The 16,914-nt window shown below is 41.3% G+C and overlaps 1 protein-coding gene across 1 annotated transcript in view; it reads right to left on the bottom strand.

Annotated features, from left to right (window-relative positions):
• Positions 1 to 816: 816 nt before the first annotated feature.
• The window catches only part of SEMA3D (semaphorin 3D), a 129,527-nt gene continuing 113,429 nt past the window's right edge, over positions 817 to 16,914 (bottom strand). Inside the window, exons 16-18 of the mRNA XM_036401220.2 lie at positions 15,895 to 15,959; positions 13,577 to 13,716; positions 817 to 3,990 (exon numbers count right to left, since the gene is read on the bottom strand). Coding sequence (XP_036257113.1) covers positions 3,577 to 3,990; positions 13,577 to 13,716; positions 15,895 to 15,959 — 619 coding nt within the window. The 3' untranslated portion in view covers positions 817 to 3,576. The remainder of the gene's footprint in view (positions 3,991 to 13,576; positions 13,717 to 15,894; positions 15,960 to 16,914) is intronic.

Below are 16,914 nucleotides of genomic sequence, written 5' to 3'. Positions count from 1 at the left end.
ACACAGGCCAGGGCCATTGGCTCCTTGGCCACCTGGGGACATGCTGGCTCATGCTCAGCCACAATGAACCAGCACTCCCAGGTTGGGCCGCTTTCCAACTCCTCCATCCCGGCCTGTAGCACTGCAGGGTTGTTTTGTGGCCGAAGTGCAGTGCCTGGCATTTGGCCTTGTTGAACCTCATGACATGAAACAATGCACTAAGGGATCTGTTTAAAAGGTACAGTTATTAATGCAGAGGCAACTTTTTTTTCCACTCTGTACCAAAAATTAATTCAGTTTAAATTTTTATGGCACTCTTGAAAGAGGCAGGGCTCAGTTTCATTTTAACTATGGGCCTGTTGTGGCTCATAGTACAGCTCACAGCAGCCCAGCTGAGCCCCAAATCATCAAACTGAAATTCAAGCTTCAAGTTGAGCCTCTAAATTACACTAAAGATTAAACCCCTTTGAAAAGAGGGGGCTACTCCTCTGTTGCAGTTTCTGGCCTAGCTCATCTTCTGAACCTCCCTCAGGGACTGAAGGTTGTGGAAAAGACCCACGGCTACTCCTGTTCCTGTTCCTGAGTTTGCAATGCTGAGTCCCACCTAACAAAGCCCTGCCTTACTTCCAGTAGTGATTGTCAATCTATCACTCTCATTCCTTGGTCTCCAAAGTCCCCTGGATTCCTTGCATGTATATTACCTCCACTGTATGAGGTGTGCTACCCTTGCCAGCTACAGCATTCATCTTATGCAGTGTATCAAACCACAGACTTTTATCTATGTGGGACTATTACATATGTTCCCTGGGGTGGCATGAACTCAATGCAACACACTGGTTTGGAGGATATTGAATTTATTTCCCATGATGGAAGAGTTCTTATATCTCACTTGGGGTTTTATGGTACCACTGTACCCCAGACTGATGAGGTCATTTCTGTAAGAAGAATCTCATTGCAAGAACATTTGAAATAAAAGAAATGAAAGTAGTTTTTAAGAGCAAAAACATTTTAATTCAACCATTTAAATCTAATGTTCCCAGTACTGAGACCCTTACCCCGTATTTCTACTAAAGTCAGTTTGGGGGGGGGGGTTTCATTTTTAGAATACAAACCCCTAATCATACCCAAACATAAATCAGATTATTTAGTCTTGATGGAGAAAAAGTATGAAAAAAGACCCTGCTTTGCTTTTTTATGAAGTAAGCAAACATGTGATGAGAGTTGTCAATTGAAGTACCATGTCACCACTGATGACAAGAGTGGATCCTTTGCCAGTGCCTGCAAATGCAGCCCACCTGCCATTCTATAGCCTTGGTGTGGTTCCATTCATTTCCTTAATGCCCAAGCCAGAGAAATGGGACTTTGTGGACTGATAAAAATCTAATAAGGAATAACTAGGCAGGTTCTGTATGGTGACAGCATAATCTTCCAGCCAAGAATATTAAGTATCCTGTGCTTTATATGTAGTAGTTTAATACCCCCCATACCTTCCCTAAGTAGTCTTAATTGGCCTTAAAATCAAGGTACCCAAATTGATGAGCCTCTTGTGAAATGCCTGGTCTACATTATTTTGCAGCAAAAATGCCAAAAAGTTCTCTGCATGTTCTCAAAGTACTGTACGACTGGTTAGTATCTTCAGCATCAGTCTTTCTGCTGATTAAAGGTCCTATGCTGAGAAATTCCCTCTTCCCCACAGATGTGTTTTATAATATTTAGCACTCAGTGCTTTACACTATCAAAGCATTGTACGCATGCTATCTAATATCTCCTAATTAACTCATACATCTCCTATTAAAAAAGCATCCAAAATTAATGACATATGGTATCGCTGGCTTTTGTACAACACATGCAAACGCAGCTTTCGGGTTTTACAAGAAACGTGGGTAAGCTGAGATTCCTTTCTGAAATCTGACAAACACTTTGCCATATCCGACTTGCAACAGAGAGGAAATGAACAGCGATGCAAATTGGACCTTCACAATTTTAGATCTGTGACTGAATGCGCACACAAACACCAGCACGGGCGAGGGCTTCAGAGCCAACAGTTTTGGTCCCTTAATGAGGTGCACATCAATTGCACGCATTTCCCACAGACTTTGCTCTCAAGATCTGTAGAATGCATGAGAAACAAGTAAAGTCTGTCATTTTGGTATCCATCAAAGCTGTCTTCCATGTGAGGAAGTGGCTAATTTGTCATTTCACACTCAAAAAGGCGTGAAAGGCAAAACGGAGGGAGGTTAGATGGAACAGAGGAGAGGGGGGGCTGTGACTCAGCCATGAGAGGAGACAGTAGGCCTGATTTTGAGCTTGTGTTTGTTGCTGCATATCAGGAATAAAATCAATTGAATAATACTGATGTAAACCAGACAAGGATGAGGCCAGTATTTCTTGCTTATGTGTAAAAATTTACATTATTAAACCCAAAATATAAACCAAGGAACAAGGAACACTTTACAAATGAAATTATGGTATACAGCAAATTTCTAACTTACAAGTTTTATTTACACGTGGACATCTCTTATTTAATTATAATAAAAGTATTAATTCCAACAATGCAAATTTTCAACTTAAAAATACATAAGACCTTTGAGAAAAAATCCCAAAGAATACACACATCTGAGGAATGTCAGCTCTGTGTCAAGAGCACTGGTCTCAGCCACTACATATTTCCCTCATCGTCTTTCATTTTAGCCTTGTTGTTGTCTTTTAATTTTCTTTTCCTCTGCGTAAAACAAAGCCAGCAAAGGGCCAGAGAAACAGTCAGAGTCAAACCTTTAGAGGCATAGAAGAGGTGCAGGCAAGAGTCCCATTATTTGTTAATAGGATTTGTGCACATACCTCCCATGGACCACTTAGGAAATTTACTCCCAAGCATCTCGGTGGCAATTTCAATTAGAGTCAGCATTTCATTTCAGCAGATGGACTGCAAACTGGTGGCTACTCAAACACTAACGAGTAACACTCGATAATTCCCCTCTCTTAAACTATGATTATGCTTTCTCTTTTTTATGGGCAGAATGAATGCTGTCCCTAAGCCAAAACTTAATTTGATTTTTTGCTGTGCCTCTCTGTGCTAGCAAACCCCACCCGTGTGCCTGTATACAGGCCCAGTGGGTAAATTAGGGGTATTTTTGCAGATCTGTCACACATTTCTACCATGCTTCTTATTCAGAAAGATGCCAAAGAACTGGAAGTACATCTGCCTTCCCCTGAAATGTAGCCACCTCTGGGGTGGAATGTGGCAGCAAATGTTAATATGGGAACACAAACACTAAACCCTATGTGAAAATTACAAAGGAAGTAAAGAACACAGCTCACGCAGTCTAAGGCTACCCAGAAATTAGCTAAAAGTGTACACTTTTTCTTTTTTAATGAACGCATTTGAAATGATTGCCTGGTTTGCAGCACTCCAATAAGGAACATCTCATTTGGCATTGAATCCCACTGTACATTCTCACACAGATTAACAGTGATGGTAAATTTTCTGATTTCAAGAAGAAGCAGTACTAACTCATAGGCAAGATGCACAAAACCAGAACACAGTATTTCTTTTTTTTTTTTATGGAAAATGTCCTTTCTTTAAATAGCATTTACAAACTACGTCGATGGTGGCCTGGCTGGCTCGTGGTGCCTTCGGTTTCGCTTTTTTTTCATCTCCTGCACATGCTTCCACTTGGCACCACCTTTGTTCCGCTGCCGCCGCTTCTCCCGGTGCCACATCTGTTCACAGTACTCATCCAGGCTAAAGCTGGGGCTGCTGACCAGCTGGATATAGTCCTTGTACCTCAGCCGGGACTCCGTCAGCAAATCCCTCACCCGGCCCTCCTCGTCCTCCGTCTTCTGGGTGCTCTCCATCTGTCCATTCTCGATGACGTTCAAATTCAGCTTCACAATGGTGTGCACAAAGGTGTGCTCCTGGGCTTTGCAGAAATAGGCTCCCGCGTCCCTTCTCTGCAAGCTGCGGATCAGCAGCCCGTGCTCCGTTTTAATGATCCTTTCATCAGCCTTCAGCTGTGGGGGTGGACAAGAAAAGAGCACAGGAGGTGAGTCTCACAGTCAAAATGAGATGTGTGTCAATGCTATGCTGAGGTGGAGGCACGGCCTGGCTGGCACATGGCGTGTCCCTTCCCTGTGGTACAGCTGGGACAGAAACCAGCAGTTCCCTCAAGGCCTGAGTCCTGTTCCTAACTGCAACATCTGGATCACGGACACTCAGCGTGCAGTAGCAAAAGACACATGCTGTACAGCTGACAGGACAGACAGCAACACTCATCACAGCACAGTGCAGTCAGTGAGGCTGCATTCTCCAAGGAAGGAGAGCTATTGACTGCCACTAATCCCATCATTTTTTTAGCAGCTCTTTCTGAGGTAACTGTAATACACCCAAAATACCAGAGTGCTTGCAATGCTGAGGCCCTGTTATGATGAATATGAATACTACTACTGATCTTTACAGCAAAATGCTGTGTTTCTGATCTTCTTCAACCAAGTTTTACAGAAGGAAATTGATCCTGGCTTTGACTCACTGAGATGTGATTAAAAGCAGGCAATAAGGCTGGATGGATACAACAAAGTACAGCTCTTTTATTGCTAAGATCTGTGGAGAATAACTTTGAGAAAAATAAGACTTAAAAAAAATCCAAACCCTAAACAAAAGAATAAGATTGCAAGTGGGAGCTGAAATCTGACAGCATAGAGATGTAATTTCATTTACTAATATAAATATTTAAAAAATGCAGGGTCTCACATGTTAGAAGTAAGGTGTACCTTAGACCAGTAAAACTGTCAGGTAAGTTATATATCTGGTAATCTGAAAATTATTTCTAAACCAACTTAAATAAAAAAATAGCTCCCCTCCTCAAAAAAAAAAAAAAAAAGCAACAAAAAAGCCAAACCCAAACCAAACCAAAAACAGGATGGGGCATTGGGCACCTAAGTATTTTTACATCTGGGAAACATAGAAGGTAAGTGATTTGCCAAAGATCATATAAAGATTAGTAGCAGAGGTGGAAGTAGAAAGCAGAGCCCTAACTCCCGACATCCAGCACCAGCATTTCCTTTGAAAATGATGCCGGTCTGTCCCAGGCTGTTCCCTCCCAGGCGTGCTGTGTTCTGCTGCCACACAGAGGCTGCAGCACAGCTGGCACCCACAGGCCTGGACTGCTGCTGGAGGCAGCCTCAGCTCTGCTGGTGGCATCACTGCCAAGGGGGGAAACTCCAGCTCAAGTTGGGTAGTGGGTTTGAGAAGGGGGGCTGAGGGCAGAAAGAACCAACAGAGAATCTGCAAATTTCCCAGAGAGCACATCTGACCCTCCAGCAAACTTCAGAGGGTGAAGATCAGGGAGGCATAAAGATGACTAAATTAGATTTATTCACAGTGGGTAAGCTACACACTGTTTCTTTATGTAAAAAATCTGCACACGATTCCCTCTGCTACTCCATGGGAAAAAATTTATACATACATATGATTCTCCATCTGTTATGATTCTAACTCACTGGTACTTTATCATAATAGAGTCTCTTGGAGCAAAGGGATGGATGAGATTACCTTAGAGGGCTTTTAGCTTTACCCTTTTCTAAGTTTCTATGAAAATGACTTTGAAATCATTAAAAAAGTTTTAGAGACCATATTGAGATCACCAGAAAGAACAATTCACATAGAAATAATACAACCAGAGACAGAGATTTTTGTTTCCTACTGCTTCAGTTGTCACAGTCTTCAGTAACATATGCATTAGACAGGTATGTAGGAAAGTCTTATGGATGGATGGATACAGGTCTGTGTACTGCCACAGACAGGAGAGCAGCAGACACAAGAAATCAGCTGCTACAAAAGCAGGTCAGATTGTATCTCTGGTTGTCAGTTTCTCTGGCCAAGTATTTTTTGGCTCCTGCCCCCAGTTGTTGGTGTTGGGAGCTTTAGTTTCGCTGTTTGTAAACTGTATATAAGCATGTCTACTCAGTACCCAGAGGGTGAAATGATACAAATTTCAGGAAATTCCTGGAAAATCGATTGCCCTGACAACAGGTGCTACATGAGCACAAGCTACTTCTGATTTACCACACTGAGTTTAAACCAGATAAATTATGGTGAAGCCACATGCACAGAAGATAACAGGGGGACAAACTAGAAAAGGCTGCTCTTCTTTTGCAGAACCCACAGCACATGGCACTAGTCCTCAATGGGATCAGCTAGTGACATTTCACTCCAATTAAATACTCCTTTTTTACAGTAAAAACAGGAGCATAAAATTTACAAAAGAATCCACAAATAAGGAGCTGTAGGCAGAAATATGTCTAGGACAGGTGTTTCCTTGTGGTGCTGTGCTCCAGAGAGAGCAGCAGGAGCAGGGGCCAGGTGGAAGTGCTTGGAGGCCTGGCTTTTCGAAGACAACAAGGAAATCCCTTTCTTCTGCCCAGGCTTCATGTCAACATGAAGATCCACGTTTGCAAAATTGAGGGAGAAGCCTGGGAAGAAGCAGCTAACTTCCAGACATTTGGGTTTCATAAGGCACTGTGCAAAGACCAAGTTCCCACATTGCCTGAGTGAAAACAGGACTGATGTCTTTGAGCTTGAGGCTTGATGCAATCTCAGCAGTAGCATCTGCCTGCCGGTGGCTCTGCCAGTATTGTAGTCTAGAGCCTCTTGACAGCTGTGCACCTCCCACACTTGGAAGGGCTCCAGCTGGCTGTTTGAGCTGGCTGGGTGCCAGTCCAAAGTGCCCTCTCCAGGGTTTTGCCTCTTTTCAGTGAAAGAAAGGCAGAATAATGGCAGATCTAGACTTGAAAAGATCACTGGACCCCCAAGTCCAGCACCCTGCTACTCATAACTATTTGCCATTTGTGTAACAGCCATCACTTTTTAGTCATAATTGTGTTAACTGATGGAGCTGTACCCCCTCTGCCTTGGGATACTGCAGAGAAAGGTAAAAGTCTAAATTGGTTATGTCCCTTAATCCTAGCCCATCATGACTCCTATTTTGAATGAAGCAGTGCTCCTACACAGTGTCCTGTGTTAACCTTGGACACTGATTTAGGGTGACTGTCACCTCCTCCTCTGTGCCTTCATTGTTCATTCCTTTCTTATCCTCTGGCAGGATAAAATTATGGCTCCGATTTCACACATATTGAGCAACACTTCATTACTGCTTTCCCCCCTCACTTCTCTTTTTGGTATCCTGTTTATGTTGTTTTACCCATAGGTTCAGAACTCCTCCTGTCTTTCCTCTCTGCTTTCCTCCCCACAGGGCTCTGGAGTTTCATAAACACCTGGCATTTCATTACTTGGTAGTAGATCTTTAACCTTTCACTTGAATGTTTAATGTGGTCTTTGGTTCCTGACCTATAGATGTAAAATGTATTTTATTAAATTCTGAGGAAAGTGAGAAGATTACTTAGATAAAAGAAATTTTGCTTTGTTCAACTGTGGATTCACTGTTTCACCCCCCACCATGTCAAAATCAGTAACTCTTCTAAAATATTTCTAAATAGGATTTAGCAATTCAGAAGTACACAGGCTTAGATTCATAAAAGCTTGCTGACATGTCCTTAAATTTGAGCATACAATAAAACTTTAACGTGAAAGATAGCTTTGTTCCATAGGAAACAACATAAAAATCATTAAAAATGAAGCAATTGATTACCAATCGCTTTCTTTTCTCAGTGAAGTGGGAGCAGATTTTTCATGAGATAGTATCAACAAATTGTACTTTCATCTTTCATGATAAGCACATAAGTTTTCCAAAATTTACATTAACTGAATTACGGCACATGCCATAGATTCTGGCAATGCATGATAAAGGGAAAAGAACTCCATGCAAATCTGACACTTGATTTTCACAATCTGAATTTAGCAACGAAGAAAAAAAAATATTGCCAATAATGATGGCAAATCTTTAAACGATCAGTAAGTTGGAAAACAACCAAGGATTTGAAAGTGCTGTGGCACCAGGTTCAGTCAATGTTTCTTGTCCTTTGCTAATGATGTGTTTAGATAGCTCCCTCTTTACAAATAATTCACATGTCAGCTCTTTCACAGTTAAAACACTGCACCTGTCTGGGAGAAGAAAATGGCTTCAAAGCCTGCCTTTCCTCATTAATCAACATGTGAAAAAATGTTAGAGGTAAAGCTGGACTAATCATGGGTTAGCTGCAACCCCTGAACAAATTGAGAGAGGGAGAAAAGAAAATGAGGAACATTTGCAGAGAATTCACATTCATCTTTGTTTTTCTATTGTTTTCTTCATCCTCATCATTTGACTGGAAATACAGATCACTCTAGGGTTTTTCTGACATTATTGTTACACATGACTGTTTCTCTTGTATGGGAAAATAATAATTTAGCTACAACACAGCTGTATAGTTAATTTTTTTTAAAACATCTTTTTTTTTAATTCACCAACAGTCTCAGGAAAAATGAAGAATGTGTTGCTGGTAAAATGGCATTAGGGACATGCATGATTCCTATTAATTTCAAGGTGAAGTTTACTTCTTACTCTGAGACTAAACTTTAAACTCCTCCTTCCTATTACTTCTCCAATATATCCGAATCAAATCAGAAATGTCACTCAGTACAGTTACTTCTCCTCTTTCCCAATGAAACTGTCAAAAACATTAGTTTTACTTAAGACACTCAAGGTATTAGAAGAAAAAAAAGGCAATGAGTTATATAGTAAAATAAAAGAATGAAAGCATGCAAACTTAGGCTGCAGAATTAATATATTTTTTTTTTCTTTTTCCCAACTCTCTTGACCTTCTTTTTCATTGACGTAAAGATTCAAACACCAAATTACACTCCCCTGACAGAAGATACTAGTGGAAATTCAGTCCTTGCTGTGTGTCTTCTGCCTGACTCAGCCATCATCCAACTTTTGAATTTCAGGGCTGGCACTGAATCTGTGGCTTTTTTTCTTACAATTCTGCTAGACCAGATGTTTGCACCAAAGTTCCCATCATGATGCAAAAACCTCCAGATGCAAAAAGATACTGAAACTTATCTCTTGGATAAATTGAAAATAATGCCTAAAATGTGGAATGAAACAACATCTCCCTGCTCTGATGAGGGAGCTAGGTTACAATGCTGTGCCTTGGAATATGTCCTGCACAAAAGTGGGTCTGGCTCTTGTAGCTACCAAAATATCAGACGGTCCTTAAGTTTGGTCCATCAGGAAAACACAATTTGAGCTGTGGGGCAGGAATGTAGAAAGGATGAGAATTGCTGAAGGAGAAACTGGAATGTCCCCAGGCATTTTGGTGGATTTATTTTCACCACCAGGTATAAGCAGAGCAGAAAGAAGAAAGTTAAAAGTGATCTGCACCTATTTTGTCACTTTAGACCATATGGTTTGTTCTGTCCCCTGCTGCTGAGGTGGCAGCTTGGCACATCGGGAGCCACAGGGGACTGAGGGTGAAATGCAGCCTAAAGCAGAGGGGCTGAAGCTTTTCAGAGCAACGAGGCACCAAAACTAATGCCTTTGTAGGGAGCCATGCATTTGCTTTTTGCAGTCCTGACACTTTTTATGTACATAAAATAACACAGGACTTTTTTTGAGAAATAACTAGTATCTGTTTAAAGCTTCAGAGAGCTTCAGCAGTTCAAGACACTATGAACAGATGACGTCCCCAGAGTTTTTTATGAACTCCAGGCACTGAAACACTCTCCGTCATCCCAGTGAGTAACGCTGCACGCACAGGAACAAACATGATCAATTGCGTGAGCAACAGTAACCACAAAAGCACTAGATATTTGACTCCTGACCTTAAAACAGCCCTAAACTACAGGGAAATGTACTCCCACTGGCAGCAAAATGACCTGGTGACAGCTTCTGTACCACAGGAGATCCTGTCCCTCCCTGCAGGTTGCTCTGCCTGGAAGTCACATTCTGAACCATGACCTTAAGGGTGAAATGTCGGGGACATCCTGCTGGGCCAAATGCTTCCCATCTAGTCTGGCATTTTGCCCTTTCCCTTCCCTCAGGAAGCTGCACTGCATGTCTGGGACAGTGCAAAGCCATCTCTTTGTAAAGCCAAGTTTAAAGACTTGCTAAGACATTACAGCTCCAGCCCTGGAACTAAAAGTCCGTAACCTAAGTTCCAGGTGCGTGGAGTCATTTGCAAAGCATGGTATCGTCATCACAATAAGTTACACTGCTAAGACATGCACCAAAAGAATGCACAGTGTTATTTGAGAAATCTGCTGCAGGAAGGCTGACAGAGAGCAGAAAATATAATTGTAATGGGAAAAGTTATGGTAATGCATTGGTTGAGCAAAGATCAAGCTATACATTAAATATGACCTCAGTGTTTCTGTCACATATGGTATTTTTGTCAAACTGAAGTACTTTGAAAAGAAAGTCAATTACTCCGCTCTTCGGATTTTCTAGGAAGGTCTCCAATCAGGTTTTTATACTGATGAACTCATTTTCACTGCTAAGTCAAGTTAGAAAACCTGGAAACCTCAATTTCTGGATCTGCAAATTATTAAGGGATTAATATATTAACCACTTCACCCTTATTCCATCAAATAGGAGGAATGATTGTTCAGCATCTCTACAGACCTGGTCAATCATTTAGGGATCCATAAATGAAATTAGGAATTTAACATCCCGCATTTGAAAGCATGTAATTTCTACATTAATAGAGTTATCTTAAAAAGTAAACAAAAAGTTTCTTTTTTGTTGTTTCTTCTAAAAATGATGTCTATCAATATAATATAAGCAAATAGAGTTTTTTCAGGAGTTCAATTTCTTAGGATCCTGAAACTAAGCTGGGTCAAAATACTATAAATTGTTATTATTAGAATTTTCTGGCAAGCTTCAAACATAACTAATATCTATAGAGTCTTCAAGTGACCTGATCCTCGAACCATCAATGTGTGCATATGCATTTCTATAGGCTATTATCTTCAGACTTAAAAAAACTAAACAACCAAAAAACCCCCCAAAACCCCAACAAAAAAAAACCCCAAAACCATCCCAAGATCTGATTTTTACTAAAACTAGATCACAGAGGCACTGCTGTGGATTAAGGTACAATGTGTGACAAAAAGCTCTTTGCCTACTTCTAACATTCATATTGTAGAGAATCTGTGCACATTTCTCCTTCAAATTTTCTACTAAATTTGCCTCAGAGGTTAATCCAGCCTTTTAGGAAAGATTTACTTTTCTCATGCAAACAGATGTCAGACTGTTTACACAGAGCAAGCCCAGTAAACATTGCTGTTAATGTGCAAAGATGAATTCTGTGTGCTTGCTGGGACTTCTAATGCCACCACACATGTGCACGCATTCCCTAAATCCCTCCCAACGTGCACATCCTTGGCATGCTGGGCAGTCCTGCTATACTGGACAGCATCAGGCCTGGGTAAGGAGGATTTGGATCAGAACAAATAGGAGGGGCCAGGCCACTGCCACAACAAACCTCTTGGAAATGCAATTTGTATCAAGAAGAGTATAGCCTTAATTTAGGCTATGCCATACATGTTACATGCTGTAAATTTGCTCAAAAGTTGGTTTCACCTGCAGTTTGTTCTATGATCAAACAAGAAAGACAGCTTGAGCTTGGTTCCATGACCTTCAGAGGCCTAGCTGAACCTGTGATTTATGAGCAAATCAACTGATAATATCTTTTTCCTTAAATTGACACAGATAAAAACTCAAAAGCAGTCCTTCAAAAGAGGCTTTTAAGTCTTGAAAGTGTAATCTCTTATGATATAGAAATATTACATTCTTCACAGGGAACTGGCTCCTTTATGCAAAGTTTATAGCTCACGGTATAGTTGCAATTCTTTTTTAAAAGATTGAGTCTTCTCAAAACTTGACTTCTCATTCATTAAAAAAAGAAAGAAAACAATACAAAAGGAAAGAAAAACAACAAGAACAAACACCCCCTCTCCCCCCTGCCCTCAAGTCAAAACCTTGTTAGCTATCTGCTTAAATTTACTTTAAAATGAGTCTTAAATACACGGTAATAGTTAAGAAAGTACTTTACTTGTTTCCCTGAACATCAAATATGTGAGTGCATTTACAAACTGCTGCCTTAGGGAAGGTGAGCACCGAGTCTGCTGTACAGGAGGGTAAAGGTAATTCCATTTCAGTAAAATGAATGACTGTAGGTCTTTAAATGCCAGTACACTTCTAGCTGGGTGTGCACTTCAACCTCCTGTGGCTGAGAGGGTGCTTGGCCATCTGATCAGAAGGCTTTTTTTTGTTTTTTCCAGATACTGGCTATAATGGGGGTTACAGGTAGTATTTCAAAGTAGCAATCTCTTTCTTTTGGTGTTAATGCACCTATCTAAAAGTTAATTATGCTTTTTTTCCCCCAGCAGAGGAAAAAAGTTTTGTCAATCCAAAACACGTGTAAGAGAAGAGGAATAAATTAGAAGTACTGGAGTGTTACAGTCAATATACAGCCTTGTAGGTTTTTGTCTTATCTGGCAGAAAATTAGAAGTACCTCCTAACTCTGGCTTTCTAGGCCATGATATAACTGGGGTTGCAACTTTGGGGTGAGTACCATGAGTCACATCTCACCCAGAGGTGATTCCCTCTCCGACACCTGCTCTGGCCTGCAATTCCCCAGCCTTTGGAAAGGACCAGCACGGCCTCTGCACTCAGGAAGTCTCGTAGGATGAATTATCATTGAAAGTGGAACAGCAGTTGTATGTTTGATAGTTCCTGTCATTTAAACTGATTTTTGTCTTGGATGAACATCTAACAGAAAAGCATATCTAGCACCTGGGACCAGATCCTTTGAAAGGGCAGTTCATTTCCCTTCTCCTTCCCTGTTGCCATGGTTGCCATCACAGCAGGACTTGGCCTCAGACACAAAATCACTCATGTAAGAGAAAGACTATGAAAACTCCTGAGGTTTGAAACTCACTCACAAACCCAGTCCAAACCAGTCCCAGTACATTGACCTTTTAGTCATGTTGGAGAGCCCCTTTGTCACTAGCTCAGAGAGGAATCATCAGGAAATTGTGCAGGGGGTTTGCAGCAACCTGGAGGCTTCTCCAGAGATTCTCCATCAGATGCAAGGAGCAATCCTTAACCTGAATTCTCTAAATGCCATTTAAGCAAAAATCTCAGAGTCCACTAACAAGAAAAAAGCAAATAAAAAGCCTTTTAACCACAGACCATTCCTCCTCTGGGGAGAGATGGAGAGAAGCAGCAAACCATACATGCAATTCTTAGCTACACTGCTCAACATGGAAAGGGAAAGCAATCAGACACTAAACAGAGCTGAGACTTTATTGAAACATAAGGTTTTGAACATACTTTTACCTACAGAAGCAGATGCACTAACTGTTGGACAAAAGAGCTTTGACTTTTTAATCATTTATCTATATTAAACCTCTTTTTTATTTTTTTTTAATAGGATGGGCAGGTTAAGTCAAAATAAATATCAAAATCTGCTTATGATACAGTGCAAATGGCTTCTCTCTTCCCCACTGCATGCCCCAAATGGTGATAGCAGAATGCTATGTGATACCTAAGGTGAGGCAGGGAAAAGCAAAACATTGACTGGCCCCAGTAACTTCTGCCTCTCAATGCTCAGCTGAATTCTCTATGGAGGAAACCTGCCTTGATGATTATAACTTACCTCTTCTCGGTGTTCTTCTCCAGAGCGTTGAACATACCACCTAATAGAGGCTTGCTGGGACTTAGGAGTACATTCCAGAAAAGTGGAATTAAATTCAATGCCAAAAATCACCTTTTCATCAGCAGTTTCATGACTAATGCCTGGAAAGCAAACATGGTACAGGAGATTAACCCTGACCTGCTTTTTAAAGCAATGGGAAAACAGCCTGATTCAGAACAGATGCTATAAGAGTGACTGAATTATAAAAATGCAAAAGGAAACTTAACTTTTAGCTTAAACTATAACTATGAGGATTTAGAGGCGGCTGCTAACCTTCCTTCAGTGCAACTGGTTTTTAAGGAGGTCAATAAAATCTGTATCATGAGTTTGCTCCATTTTAAACTTGGGGCTTTCACCTATGAGGAATTTAAAAGCTGACCTCTATTTTTCCTTTAAGTAATGCAACTACTAAACCTGAGCTAAACCTGTTAAGTTAGACTCTATGGTCTGGTTTGTTCACCCAAAGGAGTCACAGAGCTAAAGTAAACTGAAGTTTGCTTCCCTTCAGTGTAATTTGAAATGCTCTGTAGTGTGTTTCAGAACAAACACTGAAGGAGCCATGAGGAGATCTGAAATCCTTTCTTGGTCTTCTGTAAACCTGAGCAAATAATTTCTAATCTCTGCATCTTCATTTTTCCTTCTAGTTTGTCTTATCTGTCTTAGCAAGAGACTAAAGCTGTTTCTTATGCCCTGTGAATACCAGAAAGGAAGGTGAAAACAGTGGTGTCTCCTGATTCAAAAGTTAGCTCCACATCAGAATTAAAACAATTTTGGACCATGCTTTCAATATAACAAGTACCTGTATGAGATCTATAGAAATTCATCATTTGCATCATTTCCTTGCACCACTAAGATTTAGGTAGAGCCAAACAATTTCATTCAGCCAACAAAGTCTCCGGGAGAGAATCTCAAACAGTGGAGCAGTGGATTTAAGTAATTTTGGGGACCATAATATTACTGATTATCACAAATGGACTAAATAAGCCAAGACCCTGGAGTGACACAGGTCAACTTCATGGGTTTATGGCATACAGGAGTCACTCCCAGGTGGATAAAATTGCTATTGGTGGCACTATGTCAGGGCAAAGAATTAATACCAATTTCTGTGCTACAAGACTGTAGATTTGTCTAATAAAGCTAACTCTTCCAGTATCTCTTAATCCTTCCAGGAAAATGTGACACTGTCAGCCTTTCTGCTAGGGTTTCTATAACCTTGAGCTTTGCACAGTCTCAGATATCAGGGTTTGGAGAGTCGTGGCAAGCAGCAAGCAAGGAAATTCTGGCCCTTGGAATGAACAGGAGTTTTGTCGCTGACTTTGATGGAAATGAGATCCTACCCTGACTTTTTAACTATGTCTGCAAGCACACATGTACAGTCAGAGCCCTCTAGACTGTGCAACAGACTTGAGGCTTTGATCCCATGGCAAGCAGCTCTGATTTCTGCACTGCCTCCCACTGATGCCTGCAGCAGGGACCCAGCACCGCAGCAGCACGGAACAACCAGAGATCAATGGGAAGGGGTGGCTTGTCCCAAAGCCAGTGTTCAACGTGGTGATACAATCAATACTGTTTTGTCTGGATTGTTCACTTTAATAAGCAGCTAGAAGAGCCCCAGACAAAGCCACGCTTGGGTTTGAATGCTATTCATTTATTTTGTGCTGCCACAGGGATTGCTGTGCAACCACAGGGTTTCACACTGACAGTGCTCGCTTGAGAGAGAAGGGCTGCAGATGCCAGAGGAGCAGCCAGACCCTTTGGCATCTGAAAAGAGGGTGTGGGAAAAGGAGGGGGGAAGCAGGCAGGGGGAAGGGGGTTCTTGTTAATAACAGGAATATTTAAGTAGCAGTGGGAAGGAGAAGGGGCTGGTTTGGCAGCTGCAGCTCAGCCCTTGGGCCAGTGTCAAGTGGCAGAGAGGAGATGGCATGTTCCCCACCCAACCCTGCAAGCTTCCTTGTGGGATTTACTGCCCTGTTTCTGGATGGAACATCATGCACACTCCATTAGCTAACTTCAGGGACATGTGTGATATTTTGGTGTCGGGGCATATCTTCCTGCCTGGTGTGAAGGGCTGCCCATAAGGGATGCAAGGGGGACATCTCATGCTGGCTGTCCCTTACCAGCTCCAGCTCTGAAAATTTAACTGTGTGAGGGCAAATGGATATGAAGTGTGGCAAAGGCAACTGCTCTGTTGAGCTTAGCAAGTTTTTGGACACAGAGGCTGTCACAGCAAAATCTGCTGCCTAAGCAACAAAAGAGCAAGAAAGGTGAAAAATACTCACTGTCTTCCACATCCCAGCACTGTGCAACTGGGTCTCCATACTTGACATCCTGCCTTCTGGCTCGCCTATGGGAAGAGCATGCAAACTTGTAACACTTCAGACATAATTGCTGGAATGCAACAACAAAATACAGAGGAGCTCAGCAGATGTGGACTTGCATTGCTCCCATCCTACTGCTGACAATTACAGTCTTAACTAAAACCAGTCTCACCCTCAAAGCAGCATATGGCCTAGAGAGATTTGTATAACTGACATCAAGAGAAGAGCCTGTGATTTGGGAAAACCACTGGGAGGGAAAAGAGAAAAAGCAAGAGAAAAATATCTGCCTAAAATGAAGAGTTGTAAAGCAGTGACAGAAAGAGTGTCTAAACTTGCTTTAGGAGCACAGGTCTAATGGTGGGGTGGACTGTGTTACAAATACCTAAAAACTTTACATGTTGTAGATCATGAAAAAGGTCTGAAGTTCAACAGGTGATATTCAAAATTAAGCTCAGTATTAGCTCAAGGTAATACTGACTAATAAACCAATTATTAAAATGAAGAGAGAAGAGCATGTATTTTAGTTTGTTAAAAAAACAATTGACAAATCTTGTTATTCTTCATCTTAATGAAGAATAAAGAATAAATGGACAGAAAAAACATCATCTGAGATGATCTACTAACTTGCCCACCAATCTGGGTGTGTTACATGAACTCACCATGATTTATTGTCATTTCAATGTAATAGCACTAAAAAAAAGTCAACTCTTCCTCTGTGTATGACTGCATTTATTTCACAAGAGCTATGGAAAAAAATGGAAACTTTTTCAAATTTTCAGTAGAAGAATTGGAGACCCAGGAAAGAACTGGTTCTTTCCTCACAAGCAGCTGCAGTGGGACCTCCTGTGTGCAGAGCATGGCCTCGGAAGGAGAGCAGGTTGCTAAGGCTGATGTGTTCACTGAGCAAAAGCTGTAGACATGCTGGAAGCACAGCCTTCAGCACAGAAGGAAAACATTCAAGCAACTGATCTGCTGCAGGAT

This window comes from Molothrus ater, chromosome 5, assembly GCF_012460135.2.
Source record: "Molothrus ater isolate BHLD 08-10-18 breed brown headed cowbird chromosome 5, BPBGC_Mater_1.1, whole genome shotgun sequence".
NCBI classification, from domain to species: Eukaryota; Metazoa; Chordata; class Aves; order Passeriformes; family Icteridae; genus Molothrus; species Molothrus ater.
This window is presented reverse-complemented; position numbering and strand designations above follow the sequence as displayed.